The following is an 18,455-nucleotide window of genomic DNA, read 5'->3' as shown; positions in this document are numbered from 1 at the left end:
TGTTCCATGGAGTGAAAAGTGTGACTTCACAATGGCGACAATCATCTGAAATGAGTTTCATCGAGCTACGGTCAACCTGAATTCTTAGCCGGAGCAACATAATGGGCTGACCGATCAGTGTGAGGTGAATGCTCCATTCTGTTACCCAGGAAATAGCCGTGTGGTTGAGATGAATGTCCCCTGAGGTGCAATTAAATTGAAATTAGAAGGCATTCTGTGACTCCTGTCATTTGGAGGTATGGTAGAAATGTGAATATCCCTGATTCCTGACAACCACCCAAGTTCTTGTCCAAGTTATTGTCGGTCCGCACAGGATCCATGGCAATCTTAAAAACTAGCATCAGACCACAGATAATTATTTGTCCTTGTTTGACTGTGTTCAGAAAAAGACAAAACAATTATTGACATGCAGAACTGACAACATTATGTGGTAAGTTAAACATTAACAAACTTTTTTTTCTAAATAAATGGCTTTCTCGATAATCCGACAGACCTTTTCTCCGACTATGTGGCATCCGCGTGCGGTTAGGGTTAGGGTGCGGGTTTGGTTCGGGTTTAGTATTGAAACGTCGGAGCGCTGCGCTGTCGGACTAACGTACTGCACCCTTCTGAATCGCCCCAAAAAATTGGTTGTTGTTACTTTCATTTTCAGTAAAGTCCTCAGTTTAACTCTTGAGAGTGTACAAATGGAACCAAATGGCCTGATAAGGGTCTGTTATGTGAATGATATGTTATTTCAGCCTCACAGTGATTTTATGTAATTTTGGTGAGCTCCAGGTTTGATACCGGATGCATTTTAGTCATGTCATACTTAATCCTAAACACCTGTACTGAATGAATATTCTGAAAACAAGGAACATCAAAGACAATACTAGTCTTTGATGTTCCATGTAAAAAGGAATATAAGGAACTAAAACATAATAAAGCATGCAGTCTTAAAGACAGACATCAACGGGCAAAAAAACATTGTGTAAAACAGCAAACACATAGGAGACGGAAGATACAATTAATTTAATTCTATTTTATTTGTGGAACTGCATTCATGTAGATATACAGTACATCATTCAAAATGAGGCAGGGATAGGATGCGGCATCTGGTCGGTGGATCTTGCCGGAGAATGTCCTATGATGAGAGTTCTAGGGTCAGAAGATCTATTCAAGCGTCAAGCTCCCAGCATGGCCTGTAGACCCGTCCCACCATGCATCTCATAGCGTCCTTCCTGATGACAGCGAATCTGGCCTCCTTGGGCACGTCTCTGCGGTCCAGCGTCAGGCCGCTCTCGCCGGCTCTCTGCTTGAAGAGGGAGAGTCCTCCTTCGTTGGCCCACAGGTTCTTCCAGAGGCTTGCGTCTGCAACCACGATCACCTTGGCGCCTCCATTTCGGCCCAGAATGGCTGTCTCTACAGCGCCAACAGCGTTCTCTGCGATCTCGTCATCGCCGAAGGCGTCCCGCTCCAAAGCGCCGTCTTCAGTTCTGCTCATGGGTGCAGTCATGGCCCCGGTATAACACTGGAACAGCAGGGCCGCTGCCAGCACGACGGACGTGGCTGAGGTTCTCATGGTGAAGATGATCCCAAGATGCCGGTGCTGAGTCGTGAGAATGAATTGCTTGTTGCAGTGCTGCTCACCTCGATGTACTGACTCTGAGACGTACCTCTTGCTCTTTTTATACCATTCTGGTGAAATCGGATTAGCCTTGTTGAATTCTTTGCCGCTTCGTCATAGCTTCTCCTGTTGTGTTCAGGATATTAGCCGAGAGCATTAGAAGGTTCTTGATTGGAACTCAAGTGAGATATTTGGTGAAAAGTTAATTAAAATGATTGACAACGTGTCGGTTCATCTCTGGACTGTGACAATGAAACAGTAGGACATCTTTTGAACACGTGGCACAAAGAAAGACATGAATCCAAGATTCATTCCCTTTAAAACAGAGGATGGATTATCCACCTGTAGACTGCATTCTAGTTGAAGATGCCACATGATATGAGCCATCCTCTTATGATGTTGTCGCAACAATGTACAAAAGGGGATTTAATATGGGATTACAGAGGGTAAGCAAACAAAACAAATCAAATGAGTGTGTGTGTGTGTGTGTGTGTGTGTGTGTGTGTGTGTGTGTGTGTGTGTGTGTGTGTGTGTGTGTGTGTGTGTGTGTGTGTGTGTGTGTGTGTGTGTGTGTGTGTGTGTGTGTGTGTGTGTGGCAGGCCTTTGTTGACGTGTAAAGAAAACATTTCACTAAGTCATTGACATGAAGCCATAGTGAAGGAAGAACGGAAGCAAGATAGGAGGTAAAGAAGATAGAAAAATGATAGATAGAATTTAAGAATATTAGTAAGATAGGTAAAAAATAAAGATACAAATATGAAATAGAAGACTTTGAAGTCTGGCCTGGCCATCTGCACTTGGACTGACAGGGTTAGTAGTAGCATAATGTATGAACTGTTAATAAGTACCACTCATGAATGGACGTAGAGTTGTACAGACTATCAATGGTGGGTATGATATGAGGCTATTATGTTCAGTGTCTGATAATATGTTCAGTGTCTGATAATATGTTCAGTGTCTGATAATATGTTCAGTCAATCTACAGTGAGCATAATGATAAATATACTATCGACGGTGATACATCTACAGCAACATTAAATCATTACTTCTGATTGTATGTGATTTCCAAAACTATTACCTCAAATCAAATTTCTCCGGTTATTTTTGCATTGTTAACGTGCTCCTGAAGAGTTCAGAGGGGAGGTGCCATGGAGCATTTCTGATTGAAAACCATGTTGTGGTGTTGGCAGACCTGTGGTAACTAAAATATCTGGCATTTGACAATCTTTTTCATCTTGTGTTCGTTGTTGTCTAAATGGTCCTGTCTGGTGTTGTGGGGGCTTAAGATTTTGTTTTAAGCTTCTCTTAAATGTCAGATGATCATGTTCATATGTTTTCAGTGATGCTTTTTCCCCCCAGCAATTTAAGAACGGAATTTATTACTATATATCATTGAAGCAGTTTAGAAATGTCAACATTTTTTCTAATTGCATTCAAGTGACCAAGACAGAGTCACACTACTCACTCAACACAAAAATAACCACTTAAAGCCTCACTATGTAACTTTTTTTGAATGAATAAAATGTAATTTTGTCCAATATTTATGGTAGAGTATGTTAATACAATATAACTTATAGAATTGGGGTGGTTGTATTTTGTCTCCCTGCTCTTCTATTGAGAAATTTAGATTGTGTCAAAGGTCATGTGGCTCACCTATGGATCTGACACGAATTTTGACCTGATGGTCACGATTCAATGCATCCCCTGAGCAAGCAGGCGGCTCTATTAGCTCAATGGTTAAAAAAAAATGCCAGCACTTGCGCAGGATACTGGGTTCAAATCTGGGGTAGAAGGGGAAAGTTACATAGTGCTGCTATAACCACTTAATGCTATATACTTTGTTGACTGGGGTCCTACATGGGTCTAAACTTGGTCCCCTCCTTTTCCCCCACCGACTACACAAATCTCTTCTGTGAAAAGAGCCAAGTTTTCAACAAGCTCACAACGTGTTGCAATGCATTTGGGAAAACACATCTGATATCTTTGCCAAATGTTTGCCTATTATGACATGCCTAGAAAAGGGACGCTAGGGTTCATGTGGTTAGGGGAAGTGTGGGGGTCAAAGCTTGAGTTGCCTCTCTGTAAGCAAGAGCTACAACAGGATATCGCGGCTGTAAATCTACTAAAGGTTGCTGATGGAAAAAAGCAATCGTCAGTGTGGAATCTGCCAGTGGTGTGGAAGTACTAATACTTGAGTAAAATTTGGAGGTACTTTTACTTTACTTGAGTGTTTCCATTTTTCCATACTTCTGCTCATCTCAGAGGCAAATAATGTACTTTTGATTCGACTACAATTATTTGAAAACTTAAGTTGCAAGTTACTTTGCCGATTTTGATTATTACAAAACATACATGAACCAATATTTTACCAATTTTATACCTCGGCTATTGTAGAATAGTCGGTAGCTTGCAATGCATCACGATGCAACGTGTTGTGATAGATCCACCAATTTCAAAGATTTTGACACATCCTTTGCCGATCTACAAGCTCACAACTTGTGAGCTTGTAGCAAATGATTTGTAATACATTTGAAAACTTGAAAAATTGGACGTCTGCATAATGAGTACTTTTACTTTTGGTTCTTTTGATGCCAATACTTTTGTACCTTCACTCAAATACATTTTGAAAACCGAACTTGTACTTGCAACAGACTATTTCTACAATAGGGTATTGATACTTTTACGTAAGTAAAACATGTGAGTGCTGCTTCCATCACTGGGTGTAACAGGTCTAAAGCAACACTTCTCACCAAGCTAGAATGTAACAGTTTAGCTGAAACCCAGGCTTGACTGCATGGATAGATTTCTGGAACATGAATAAACATTTTGCTCCTGACTGAGGCCTGCTCTCCTATAAGGCATCACGGTAGCAACAGCAACTCATTAGAGCTGTTACATAAATGCTGAAATCATTCCTCACATGAGAATATGTTACACTCCACTGAAGCCGAACAGGTTTAGGACATACACCACCATTTCATGCCAACAACACTAAAAATCCACATGATTAGCCTCCCAGTAACAAGGATAATAAAAAAACGCCCCAAATAATCCTGTGGGCAAAAGAAAAATTATATTCTCACACAGTAAAATCCACAGTAAAATGTTTAATTTACCCATAAGGATCCATTTGGTTTGGACTCTCTCAGAATAAAGTGCCAACAAGCACTAACTATAACGATGACTAAAACTATATCGCTCACCATTTTCTTTGTTAGCTGTGGTGTGGACTCTGCCATCCACTTGACTGACAACGATATCTTTTACATTTTGTTGCCATCGGGCAGAAACCTCTTATCTTCATAGGGTAGGGTAAGCCATTTTCTTTGGTTAAAATAAGTGTTAAATAGCTCTATATTCTGATAGTACTCATTGGTATAGAATGTTTGTTCAGTAACAGGATTCTCCATGTCTCTCCAGCTCTTTATAAAACAGAAAATGCATTTTCAGGTCGGGATACCAATTTTATCAAATCAGAAATCAGAAGAGAAATCAGTGAGGATACAGATTAAAGAAATTAAATTGGAAGTGATGACACAAAGAAATGAGAAGGCAAAATTGGAACTGGAAATGGGTACTCTCTCCTGATTGGCTGAAATTTTGCAACCCACCTGAAAATGTATTTTCAGTTTACTAAAGAGCTGGAGAGACGGGGAGACACCTGTTATTGAACAAACACTCTATAGCAATGATTACTATCAGAAAATAGTGCTTTTAACCTTTTAACAAAAAACTTTTTGTTTAACCAAGAAATATCACTTTAACTTGTATGTTTTTTCATAAATGAATGCCCTACTTCATAATACAACAGTGGCACAAAGAAAGTTGTGAAAACAGCATATCTATTCTACAAGTTAACAACACGAGGCGACACTTTGCAAGCTTGTAGATCGGCTTTTTTCAAAATGTTTAAATGTTTTGGTATGATAATGATACAAAAAGAACGGTTTTGGACATATAAAGGCTTCCACCCGACACCAACGATTTGAAGTTATAGTTAAGTGCTTATGGTGTGAACGGCGGCCCTTTGCAAAGGGATAAATTAACACTGAGGATTTTACTGTGCGTTCATTCATTCAGTTGGACTGCCCCAAATGCCTGTATTTACGGTGTGCAGAAACACTAGTGACCTCTGTTTGTGTCCAGTACTGTTGTGGTTACTGTTACTATAACAGAAGAGAGCATATTTATTGGTGCAGGCTGGCTGATGTCTCCCTCTCCTCCCTGGCCAGGTGTTTTCAGTGGTGGTACAAAGTACATTTACTCAAGTACTTGAGTAAATTAACAACTTTGAGGTACATTTCGTTGCTGTCTGGCAGAAACCTCCATATTCTAACTTTTTGTGTTTTTTTTTAATACAAAACCCCTACACTTCCCCTGCAGTTCGAAAATAACCGACCTACAAGTTCACAACAAGCTCGACAGATTTTGGAATATCTTAAAAGAAAAAGTAGTTGGAGTACATTTACTTTTGATAGGCCTACTTCAAGTATACATTTTTGTACTTTAATTGAAGTAACATTTTGAATACAGGACTTTTACTTAAATTGTGGCATTGTTACTTACCAAGTATTTCTTCCACCAGTGCTTGTTTTCCTGGATGGTTTGTGTGCTTATATGGCAACAGCTGTGTGCCACATGTCCAACATTAACTCTATAACATAACTGGAGAAGTCTTTATTATTTTCCCCTGCGTATATTCTAAATGCTAAAAGTTACTGGATCCTACAGTAGACCAAGTACATAACTCGTGAAATAGCTTTGTAGTTAAAAATGTGATTAAAGTGTGTGTAGCCTAAGTGATATTTTTGTGTTAAACAAGTATTAAATAGCTCTATATTCCTATAGTAATCATGTCTATAGAGCGTGTTCTTCAGTAACAGGGGTCTACCTGTCACTCCAGCTCTTTAGTAAACAGAACAATACATTTTCAGGTCGGGATACCAATTTGATCCAATCAGGAGAGAGAACCCCTACAAGATAAACAAGTGATTACACACAGAAAGTGAGCAGACAAAACTGGAACTGGAACACTATCAAATTGAAGCTGATAAATGATCTTTGTGGGGTTTTCTCAGCTGGAGGGACGGGGAGACCCCTGTTACTGAACAAACACTCTATAACAATGATTAGCTACTTGGAATATAGAGCTTTAAATTCAGAATGCAAGAACAAAGGCTTTTATTTCAGCAAGCTAACTTTCCTGGAAGAGAAAGGCTGTAGTTTCTATTGGCTTGGAATCCCCACTGATGATGTCATTGGTAGGCAGGTGTCTGAACTGTCCAAATCTCCTGCAGAAAGGCTATTTTTGCAGATTGTTTGCCTATTATTATGACATGCCCGGAATAGGGACGCTAGGTTAACCGGAATGCCGCTACACCTCATTGAAAAGAAGAACAAAAAAATAGAAATAAATAAATAAAAGGTCTCAAAAGTGAGTGGCCAAGATGTGCAGAGCAGTGTTGCCAGATTTTTCAAGAGAAACAAGCAGCCATCTACGAGAACGAGCCTAAAAGAGGCGACTATAGGCTTGGGTGGAATAAAAGTACATATTAAATACATATTAATTTGCGGGTCCTTGGCCCCCCCCGCCCCACTACCAATATTTACAAGTGAGATTTACAGAAAAATAAGCCCAAAGTCACTTATAATTAGAAGACATGGCAACGCTGGTGCAGAGCAGCTGACTACACTGATGGGTGCCAACCCAAACACCAGGCCTCAACTCTGGGGTGTTAAAGGGGAGGGGAGGGGGGGGCGCAGGGTGGGTGGTGGGTGGGATTAGGGGGTGTGAACCATGGGTAGAAAGCAACTAAAGTACTACAAGGGCTGTCCTTAACTACTTAAACTCCTCCATGGATCCATATTCTGAGGGAAAACTTTCACAGAAAATAGCAGATCGACAAGCTCACAAGGCGTGCTTGTCGATTGGCTATTTTCAGCGAAGATATTTAATAATGAAGAGCGAAAACAGAAAAGACACCAACATAGAGCCCTGAGGGACTCCGCTCAACCATATGGGGTTTAAGTACAATTTTGAGGTATACTTTTACTTTACATCTGAGTAGTACTTCCAACCACTTGATGGGATTGGGTGGTGGTGGGGGGGGGGGGTGTTGAACCCCAGCCGCGTACAGAGGCGAGACAGTGGCTCTCACATAGCGCTGGCCCCTTCTGCACACAGCCAGCGCACCGCTTTACAACAACACCGAGAGGCATGGCCCACACCGTCAAGGCTCAAGTGTTATTCCAGCTAGGCAAATACTAGGGCACGGATCTAGCGGCGATGAATGGCATGTATTAACAGGCACAAATTGAATTATGTCGCTGAGAGTCCCAAGTGTGATCGCATTCTGCCGGGGCCAGTTTTGAGGTTTTGAGTGACTGAGTGAAATCCCGGCACTTTCCCCACTTCTGCGGCTTCGCGTTCGATTTCTTCGCCAGGACCGAAGTGGTTCTCAAAGGTTTTCACGTCAAAGGCCCAAATATGTATTAGGCCGCAGACCCCCCCCCCCCATGAAATATTCTGTGCCAGTGTACCCCATACAAGATTTGTGTTACAAAAAATATGAATTGGCCCCCCAAATGTTTCTTTTTTTGCCAGGGACCCCCATAAGAAAAGATGTGTCAACATTTGTCAAAATATTTCTAAAATAGCAGCTCTACAAGCTCACAACATATCGCATCACGACGTGTTGCAAGCTTGTAGATTTGTGTTTTTTTTTTTTCAATAGCAAAGTTAAATAGGGCAATAAAGTGTTATTTTAAACGGTTCCTCATTTTTGCTAGGGGAGCCCCTGGATATCCCCTTCAAGGACCCCTAGGGGTGTCTCCAGACCCACTTTGAGGTTCTCAAAGTCGTCTGGAGACATCCCCAGGGGTCCTTGAAGGGCCCCTTCATCTACAAGTAAAGTGTAGATGAAAGTAAACAGATAAAAGCTAATCTTTCAATGACAAAAATGTTCAAAAATAGCAGATGTGCAAGCTCGCTCTAAGCTGTTATATCTGCTATTTTTGAATAGCCAATGCTTAAATCTAAAATGACACAGATGCTTTCCCGGTAGGCCTACGGGTTAAGTTCCTATTTATCGGTATCACAAAGTTAGTGTTTTGACAACTTTTGGGGGCTCACTTGCAATACCCGTACGGCCCTATAGGTTAAGACTCACTGGGCTAATAGTTACAGAGAGCATACTGAATTCCCAGAGATGTGGATGTAATAATAATGTAAGGAACAGACAGGCAGTGGTGGAAAGTAACTAAGTACATTTACTTAAGTACAAGTTTGAGGTATTTGTACTTTACTTGTGTATTTCCAATTTCCAATACTTTTACTTCTACTCCACTACATCTCAGAGGCAAATATTGTACTTTTACTCCACTACATTTACTTGAAAACTTTAGTTACTAGTTACTTTTCAGATATAAATTATGATATAATGAAACATACATTAACCACTTTAGCCCTATTTTATACCTAGGCTATTTGAAAATAGCTGATCTACAAGCTCACAACGCGTCGCAATGCGACGCGTTGTAGATCGGCTATTTTCAATATTTAGTACTTTTACTTTTGGTACTTTAAGTACATTTTGATGCCAATACTTTTGTACTTTTACTCAAGTATATTTTTAATTCTGGACTTTCACTTGTAACAGAGTATTTTTATATTGCAGTATTGGTACTTTTACTTAAGTAAAGAATTCGAGTACTTTTTCCACCACTGCAGCCAGGGTTTCCGCTCATTCTTCTGACTGCATCTGAAAAGCCACGCACGCACGCACGCACGCACATACGCACGCACGCACACGCACACGCACACGCACACGCACACGCACACGCACACGCACACACTCCTCCTCTCATCCACAGAACTGCACAGATAGCCGTAACCATGGCAACGGGCCAGTCAACATGTAATCACGATCAACCACAGCACCATTACTAACCCTGGGTGTGCTAGTTAGGGAGAAGAGGATGAAGCATTGAAGCCGCATCTGAAGAAGTCTCTGGTCTGTGACACGTTTTTTGATGAAGCAATGGAAGGAAAGTAATTATGTGGACACATGCTCGGGGACAATTCTGATCATCCCTTCCAAATCATACTCAACCCTGGCCTGCTCGGTGACCGCACATACTGCCAAGCCACAATGTTCATGCTATTGGAAAGGGAATGTTGTTCAAAGACTCGCAAGTTTTTGGGGTATTAGAAATGTTTTACTTCAAAGGGGCCCCTGCACAAATTGCTCTGAGGATAATAAATGGGTTATTTGTGTGGGGGCTGAAAAAAAGTGTTGAGTTGTGAAATATATTAGAAAATATTCTCCCTCACTGGAGAGAAGCATGCAATTTAGAATTTTTGACATATACTTCTGGGTGAAATGTAGCCGATATTCAGAGAAGCTCAAATCATCACAGATAACCATCTGCACGACAAAAACAAAACATAAAATGTTGAAATATGGAGATTCCGCCTGACAGCAACGATATAATGGGTGTGAATCAATTTGTTTTCGCAGCAGGACAAGACAAAGCACAGTTTGATAGTCTGGCTTCTATAAAACATTTATTAGCTTTCCGACTGTGTTTAGTGTGTTGGATGTTGACTGTTGCAGACATACTGGCCGTCAGGCCGAGAGCTCGATTCTTTAACAAGGAACTCGGCTGTTGTTCCTCAGCAACCGAGGCCTTGGTTTGTGAGTACGTCCTATATCCATGGTAACAAGATACTGAGGGCCCTATTTTGCGCGTCTTAATTACCAGGCCTTATGTCTTAACTTGGTGTGGCCAATGCTGTTTCACTATTTGGAGGACGGTAAAAGGTGCCTTACGCCAAGGCACTATGCGGTAAACGGCCCTGAATTAGTCACACCATGGCGCCATGACTAATTCAGGCATTGCACTGTCCTCAAAATAGCGAAACAGCATTGGCCATGCCTCCAGGTCTTAAGTTAAGACATAAGGCCTGGTAATTAAGACGCGCAAAATAGGTCAGTATCTTGTTACCATGGATATAGGACGTACACACAAACCAAGGCCTCGGTTGCTGAGGAACAACATGCAAAATAGGGCCCTGAATGTAATTAACAACTGGTTGCAGCCTACATCAATTAAGTCACCTTTTGACCAATGTGGCCCGCACCCCAAAATGAGTTTGACACCCCTGGTTTAAACTAAAGAGTTTAGTTCTTGAGCAGGGAATAATAACATATTTCCTGGTGTAAGACTTAATTCAAGTTGAAATGTGTTTTACGTCGTGGAAATAGCTGTTTACTAGAAAGTTACAGGCATTTATCCCATACAAAGTAATATGTCCATGAGAAAGATATTGCAGAAAAGGTTCAAGTTATTGAAATGAAATGCTCCCATTATCATTATGAATTTAGAATACAAGTTTAAAAAAAAGCATGTCTAATGGTGCCTCTAACCTTAACCCTTGACAATAGGCTCTATGCACAGCAGCCATATTGTGAAGAAATTCACAGGTGTTGCCAGTGATACTAATGAAGGCTCTGTTCCATTCTGGTCAAACAGAGTTGGGTGCTGATATTGTGCATGTTGGCTCAATGGAAACACTCTGCTACACCAGTGGGTCTAAAATTGGGGTCCAGGGACCCTCATGGTTCCTTGAGGGGGTTCCAAATGGCCCTGTACGGGTGTGTAACTTCTGAGAGTGTACAAATGGAACCAAATGGACCCGTAAGGGTCCATTTGGTTCCATTTGTACACTCTCAGAGTTATGGCGGTCGTGGAAATTAAAAAGTCTGAGAACCACTGTGCTATACTAAATGGAACAGAGCCTTCATTTGTATCATTGGTAACACCTGTGAAGGAAGTGATAATGTGGCTGCTGTGCTATTAAAATAATTAAAGCCTGATGTATAGACCAATTATTTGTTTACTAACATTGAGCCTGGACGCACAGGTGATTGTTTCACGCAATCAATTCCCAACCTGTTTCGGGGTGCACTGGTTTCAGCACACCCCAACCCCCTCTTGTGTGTGTTGGCTAGTGAGACGCGTCCTAACGAGACCTGATATAATGGGTTTCGTTGCGCGCATACTGGCTGCACGCAGCCAGTATGACGTCGTCTGTTAAGGGGTCTATTCTTTGTCATACAGCAGAGTCGCACGCTGAAAACAGCAGATCTACAAGCTCACATGGCATCACATCGTGACAGCTACCAGCTACAGGGATTTCAACACAGGTCTCGTGCGCAACCACCAACATTTCTATTGCTCAGCTAATACGTTTTGAGCTTCATGCAATAGCATTTGTCGACCAGAAGTGGTCCGACCCGACTACATGATATATATTTCTCAATAGAAGAGCAGGGACTCAGGGAGACCAACTACAACCACCACAGTTGTGTTTGTTACACTGTATTCAAAACGATAGAAAAGTTTGAGATCTATTACTCAAGGCTTACTAGGGCTGAAGACAGGTGCGAGAGCCCAGCATTGAAGTCCATAAACAACAGAAAAGGCTCGCACACTGATAAATGAACGCTGAGGCTCTTTGGATGCAAAAATATAGAATATTCTTATTACAAAAGTGACATGGTGAAAAAAAGTGACAGCGTTTTGGTCCTCAGACCATCATCAACACTGTAATATTGTAATAAAATACGCTACCATACAGATTGGTCGAATATCATTTTATTCACTTAAAAAAGTTATGCATTGTAGCTTTCAAGCATACGGTGCTGGTGCAGATTCTAATCATTTCTGATCATGCATTATGAGCTTGCTTTGCAGAAGGTCATATTTAGGTGCTGCCTGTGGGGCGGCTGCATTTGACTAGCAGAGAGGTACAATTTAATTGAGAGTGACCTTCATGGCGTATAAATCAATCTACTGGGGCATTAACCTTCCTGTCGTTGCGTATAGACCCTAATTAGATGCCTTGAGTTGTCCAAATGGGCTGATGTTATCTGTGGTCTACCTAATTTGGCAAACACACATATTAGGCATAATTGACTTCTTTATATTGAAACCTTGTATCTCCATTTTCCAACATTATATGTTTTTTATTTATTTATTTATTTTATATAAATGAATGCCCTGTTTTATACTTCCTCTTATGACAGTGCCATGTAAAAGCTGTGAGAATAGCTGATCTAATAGCTTATAGATATTTTCTGGGATTTGTTTTTTAACAATTTTGAAAATCATTGGCTACAATGACTTGCCCAAAATAGGTACAGTACACCAGGTTGAAAGTGGTTAAGTCAGTTTGTGGGTTTTATAAATATTTAAATGAAAAGTATTAACAAGGCTTTTGACAACATAATAACTTGGATCCATGGGAACACTGGTTCTTTAAAAGTAACAGTTTTGGACATAAGTGCAAATTTTCCTCTCCATTTGTGCTGAAAATTGTGTTTGGCTGTGTTTCTACAATACCACTTCTATACCAACAGCATGAATTATGAATAATTAATTATGTTGTGTGTATGGTTTTTAGGTATGTGTGTGTGTGTGTGTGTGTGTGTGTGTGTGTGTGTGTGTGTGTGTGTGTGTGTGTGTGTGTGTGTGTGTGTGTGTGTGTGTGTGTGTGTGTGTGTGTGTGTGTGTGTGTGTATTTATGTTTGATTTGAGGGTACTCACATGTTCTTCCAATGCCATGCAGTAATCATTGGTCTGAGTGAGATCTTTTGGCCTACAATGAATCAAAATTAAATTAAATTGTTGTGAATCTGTGAAGGTAGCCTAGCAAAATGCTTGTGTGGAAATATAAAGAGTTTTTTTTTTCTCTTTCTGGCATTTGGCTTTTTCCCATTAACATAAGTACATGCTTCACAATTTAATTTACCGGCCACTGATGCTGTGTCAGCAAAAGTTGCATAAGTACCATAACGCATTGTTTCTGGTTTTCCTTGTCTGCAATTAATAGCAGTGAATATTGTGGGACACTATTTGGCGTCCTTGAAGCATTTGAATATGGGGTGTCAAATTTTGCCCATGCACAGGCCTATTGCTTTCCCCCTAGGTCTGTGTTCTCTAATGCCAAAGTGCCTTGGCTTTAATTACAACGGCCTTGCTCTTTAAACTGATGGCAGATTATCAAGGCCTCCTTTTGACATTTACTGTACATACCACCTAAGCATACACACAACGCAGATAAGCATTTTATGGGACGGTGTGTTTTTTTAATAGGATTGTCTAAAGCCATGGAGTAAAGCCTCAGTTATATACCGAAAATAGACGATCTACAAGCCCACGGCGTGCCACAGTTCGACACGACGTGGGCTTGTAGATCGGCTATATTGCGTGCGCGACACCGCCACACAAGCATAACTCAGGCCTAACATCTGGAAGCTGTTGAACGAAAAGCTATCCAAGCCGCTCTCTCCGTGGCTGGTAATATTTCAACAACAGGGTCCTTTTCTTATTTTTTCCTTTTTTGTAGCAGTTGTGGATGTTATCTTCTGTGACGATTATCAAGTGACCTCCGAAGTATGTTTGTCTGGAAAGGATGTTTTGATTATATTGATAATGCACGTGTATTCAAAATATTGACCTGGCTGGCTGGGCCGGAGCGTGCCAAAAATACCCAGGTCCCTGAGAACAAACTTTAGCAGGCTTTTGGTTCAATCAGTTCTGAGTCACATAGAGCAGGGGTCTTCAACAGGGGGTCCGGGACCCCTAGGGGGTCCTCAGAGTTACCACAGGGGGGCTGCCAAATCTTTGTGTGATATGATATTTTTTACATTAACCACTAGCATCCCATTTCTGAGGAGAACTTTAGCCAAAAATAGCAGATTTACAAGCGCAGTGTGAGGCGTTGTGAGCTTGTAGATCTGCTATTGTTGGCAAAGAGGTATAGGTATAGAGGGAGAAAAGAGCAGACCAAGTAAAAAAAATAGTTTAATCTGCAACACAATTTTATACAATATAGTGGGGGTCCCTGCTTCATCTCTCTCTCAGATAGGGGGTCCTGATATAGAGGGTTTTAAATATACATTTCTCGTCAAAATGTTGGAAAAATGTTGTATCAATGCCCTTATTCCCTAAGTTGGAGTGGGGGGGATTACTTTCCAATTCCCGATTTCACTTGAACATTCCAGGAACTACATGGTATTTATTACATCTATTGACTTCTCTGTGGCTCTGACTGTCCACTCTGCTGTTGGCAATCTACAGATTTAAGCGTATATTCTATTGTTGCAGTGCTTACTAGTGGTTCTCAAAGTGGGCCCCCGCCTCAGGGCTCCTCGAGGGGGGTTCCAGGGGGCCCCCAGCCAATTGATAGTTAGGAACCAAATAGACGCTGCTGGGTCTGTAACTCTGAGAGTGTACAAATGGAATTAACACTGATGATTTCACAGTGTAGGTTGGGTTGCAGAAATAAATAAAACAAATTGCATTGGTTTCGTGGCCTATTGCATATCAAAATGAGGGTCCTTTAAATAAATACAGGTTGAGAACCACTGCTATAGAGCCAAGTCGTAGAAATTGTCTCTTATGGGGGTCCCTGGCGTATCTTTTCAAATGGGGGTCCGCGGGCTAATATGTATAAATGTGGGGGTCCTTGAAAACGTTTGAGAAACACTGCACTAACCCACCAACTAGGACGGATTGCCAACCTGACAATCAGCTTTTAATAATTAAATGATCGTGCCAAACACCTTGTTGATGGCCATTAATTATTAGTGATTTCCCATTAAGCATTGCTTACTGTATTAACTTCATAATAACCCCTGGGCCACACGTTGCTACAGTTAATCGGGGGATTAAAAGGCTGTGTGTACGCTCTGCAGGGAGGCATTGTTAGGCTCGCTCGCCTCGCCTGTAGTTCCTTCGTGCCGATATAGTGCTATTTATAGTCAAGGAACAGCAGGGTAAAGGTTAGCTATCCAATGAAATTGTCTTTAACGACTTCATTATCAAGGGGGTGTCGAGCACCAGCCGAGTTCCCCCTGTCTGCTTTGCGTTGTTGAGTCCTATCTGGCCCCTGAACAATTCCGGTTTGTGTGAATAGGGCCTTAACAATGTCTGTACACAGAGGAGATTTCAATGACTTGACCGCATTAAATTGTGTACAGTAGTTCTCCCACTGGTTTAAATAGGCTTGCAATTAAGAGACCTCACACAAAGAATCTGAAGCTTACATAAAAGGGTAACTTGCCTTTGCACACAGCACCAGACCTGCAGTGTTGATTATTACAGGGTCCATTATTACACATTATTACACTATTACCCTATCTAAGTTCAAATAAACACTGAGGATTTTTGCCGTGTAGCAGCTGGGGGGGGGAGAGACATTTTTGAGAACTTACATGGTGTAAAAACTATGATGTTACATTCACAAATTTGAAGGGTAAGTTGTGCAAACGTCTCCATTGCCCACTGTGGCCAGTGGATACAAGAGTTTACTGCCCATGTGAAGAAACTGTTATCTGTTGTCTGTCTCATATATGCTAATAATAGCATGCTATTTAAAGGTACCAAGCAACATCGCAGTCCACAATTATGTGGACCGCTGAGTGTTAATTTAACTCTGAGGGCGTAAAATGTAACTGTGTTTGGTTACATTTGTGCACCCTCAGAGTTACGAATGGATAAATGAACACTGATGTTTTTGCTGTGATGTGTTTAAAATATGTCACAGCAGCAGCGGTACAATAAACAATAATACTAAAGACTTGGCCACTCAGTGATACATTAAAAAGGCAATCACTGAAAAGAAAAGATGGTGCCTTCCATGGCTAAACTCCCTTATCGTGGGCTAAAATCTGACTTTACAGTAGCCTGGGGCTACCTACAGCTCATGGGCCTAAGGTCTGTATGAAAGGCACCCATTGACTAGTCACTTCAAACAAACACTTTCAACAAACTGTTGTGAGAAGTGAAAACTGCATGTGCTGGAGGCTGGCTGATCAAAGATGATCATTATGATCTGCCTGGGCAGGGCTCCCCTGTAAAAGAGATTACAATCTCAATGGGTTTCAACTGGTTAACTGTTAAATACATAATGCAACAACATGCTAGACTTTCATCAGTTCGGAAACATCTATGGTAAGGTCAAAGAAACAGCAATTTGATTAAGTAGCCTTGGGGAGGCTTATGTGGCTCATAAGTCAGGTGTCTATCTGTTTCCGTAGCATGAGACAGCTTGATGTACAAGTACACCCCCTGGACATGACGCTAGGATGTCTCGGGGTCTTAACCCCGTCCAACCCTCGATGCCGAGTGCCCAAGCAGGGAGGCATGCAGCAGGTACCAATTTTATAGTCTTTGGTACTGACTCAGCCGGGGTTTGAACTCCCCGACCTCCCAACAATCTCAGGGGATGACACTCTAATGGGCAGACCACTGAGCCGGGGAAGAAACAGCAGTAATGGCTAAGAATGGACTTTAAGATTTGGCTGAAGAGTGTCATCTGTCTCTAAGTCCTTCTGAATGATGCATAGCCATCTCTGAAATGGACGTTTTGATCTTTGTATTTGCTTGCAGGAGTAGTCGACGAGAGAGTCTTTGTCCTTGAAGGTCTACATAAGGCACAGCACAGCACAGTACAGTACATTTTCCAACTTTGTTAGCTCCTACAATGACTTCTGATGAACAAAATAATAAAGAATATGAAGAATATGTTGCATTGCTTCCAGTGGAACCCAGGAAGTGTCTACAATGTCTGAAACAACTGTGTCACAATGAAAGGAGGCGAAACACATTAATTCTAATTAACAGCAGGAAAGAAATCATCTGCACATGGTTTCTCCAAGATTGTGTTTGTCTAGCTTTACTCATTTTGCACCGTTTGCAACAAATGGGTTTCACCCTCAATGGGTTACCTTGAAAAGCACAAAAAACGGAGCATCTGGAAACCATTTTTGGTTAAGTGATTATTCTGTCTGGACAAATCCTAGATAGAAATCAGTTTGACCAAATTTCAACTTGGGTCTGTTTGTTTGTTTTTCACCCCCTCTTAATTTCTGTGAGCCAAAGTTTAATATCGTAAAACCAAATCACATGCTCAGTGATCTCAAATTGAATCATGTCGTTTGTTCTTGTCAGATTCCACTATAAGTTACATTTTACTTCAGTTAAGCGCTGGTCTTTCATTCCACCTCTGATGTGTAAACGGATTTGTCATCCTAAAAACAGATGAATACAAAAAAATAGAACGGAACTTTGGTGATTGAAAATCCCCTGAATCACTACATAATTATGTATTTGTCGCATGAGCAAGGTGTATAAAAGCTATTTGTATATAAATGATGACACCAGGGTGTTTTTTTAAAGACAGATACAGCAGATGTTTCAGTCAGAGTGTAAAACCCCACAAGGTTTTACACTCACATTCCAGGGTTAAATGAACACTTTTACTGTCTATTCACCTTTCAAAGTGTGTCTAACTACACAAATCCTGTATGGGGGTCCGTGGCACAAAATGTAAAATTTGGGGCTCCTTGACATGAAAATGTTTGTGAGCCACTGATTTAAACATTAGGAACAAGCCAAAACAAGACACTACACTTTAGAAACAATCCCAAAAAAACGCAACCCGCACTTACCAAAGTCGCTTATAATAACAATGGTTCCTTTCTGTGGGCTGCTCTGTGAGATGCTATTGTGTTTTGTAAAAACACTTTGCAACCTCGTTTCAAAAAGCACTACATAAATACAGTTTGTTATTGTCCACTCCTTTTTCCCATCTACAACAACTATCTCTGCTGGTGCAACGCGATGTGAGCTTGTAGATCTGCTATATTTTCACTGAGTGTTTGCCTCAGAATAGGGACACTGGGGTTAATGTGCTGCAGTTAAACGTTCAGTTATTTGTTTCGTTTTTTTATGTTATTCCCCTAAGAAGGACATTAGCTATTTTCACTATTTTTGTGCG

General features: G+C 41.1%; 1 protein-coding gene across 1 annotated transcript; it reads right to left on the bottom strand.

Annotated features, from left to right (window-relative positions):
• Nucleotides 1–1,156: 1,156 nt before the first annotated feature.
• On the bottom strand, nucleotides 1,157–1,561 carry pmchl (pro-melanin-concentrating hormone, like; the record flags this gene model as incomplete). Its single annotated transcript, XM_084047243.1, has 1 exon — nucleotides 1,157–1,561. One exon carries the CDS (start codon nucleotides 1,559–1,561, stop codon nucleotides 1,157–1,159), a length of 405 nt encoding a protein of 134 aa, XP_083903369.1.
• Nucleotides 1,562–18,455: the final 16,894 nt, after the last annotated feature.

The sequence above is a fragment of the Gymnoscopelus microlampas genome (assembly GCF_963454915.1).
Source record: "Gymnoscopelus microlampas genome assembly, chromosome: 21".
Lineage (NCBI taxonomy): Eukaryota > Metazoa > Chordata > Actinopteri > Myctophiformes > Myctophidae > Gymnoscopelus > Gymnoscopelus microlampas.
This window is presented reverse-complemented; position numbering and strand designations above follow the sequence as displayed.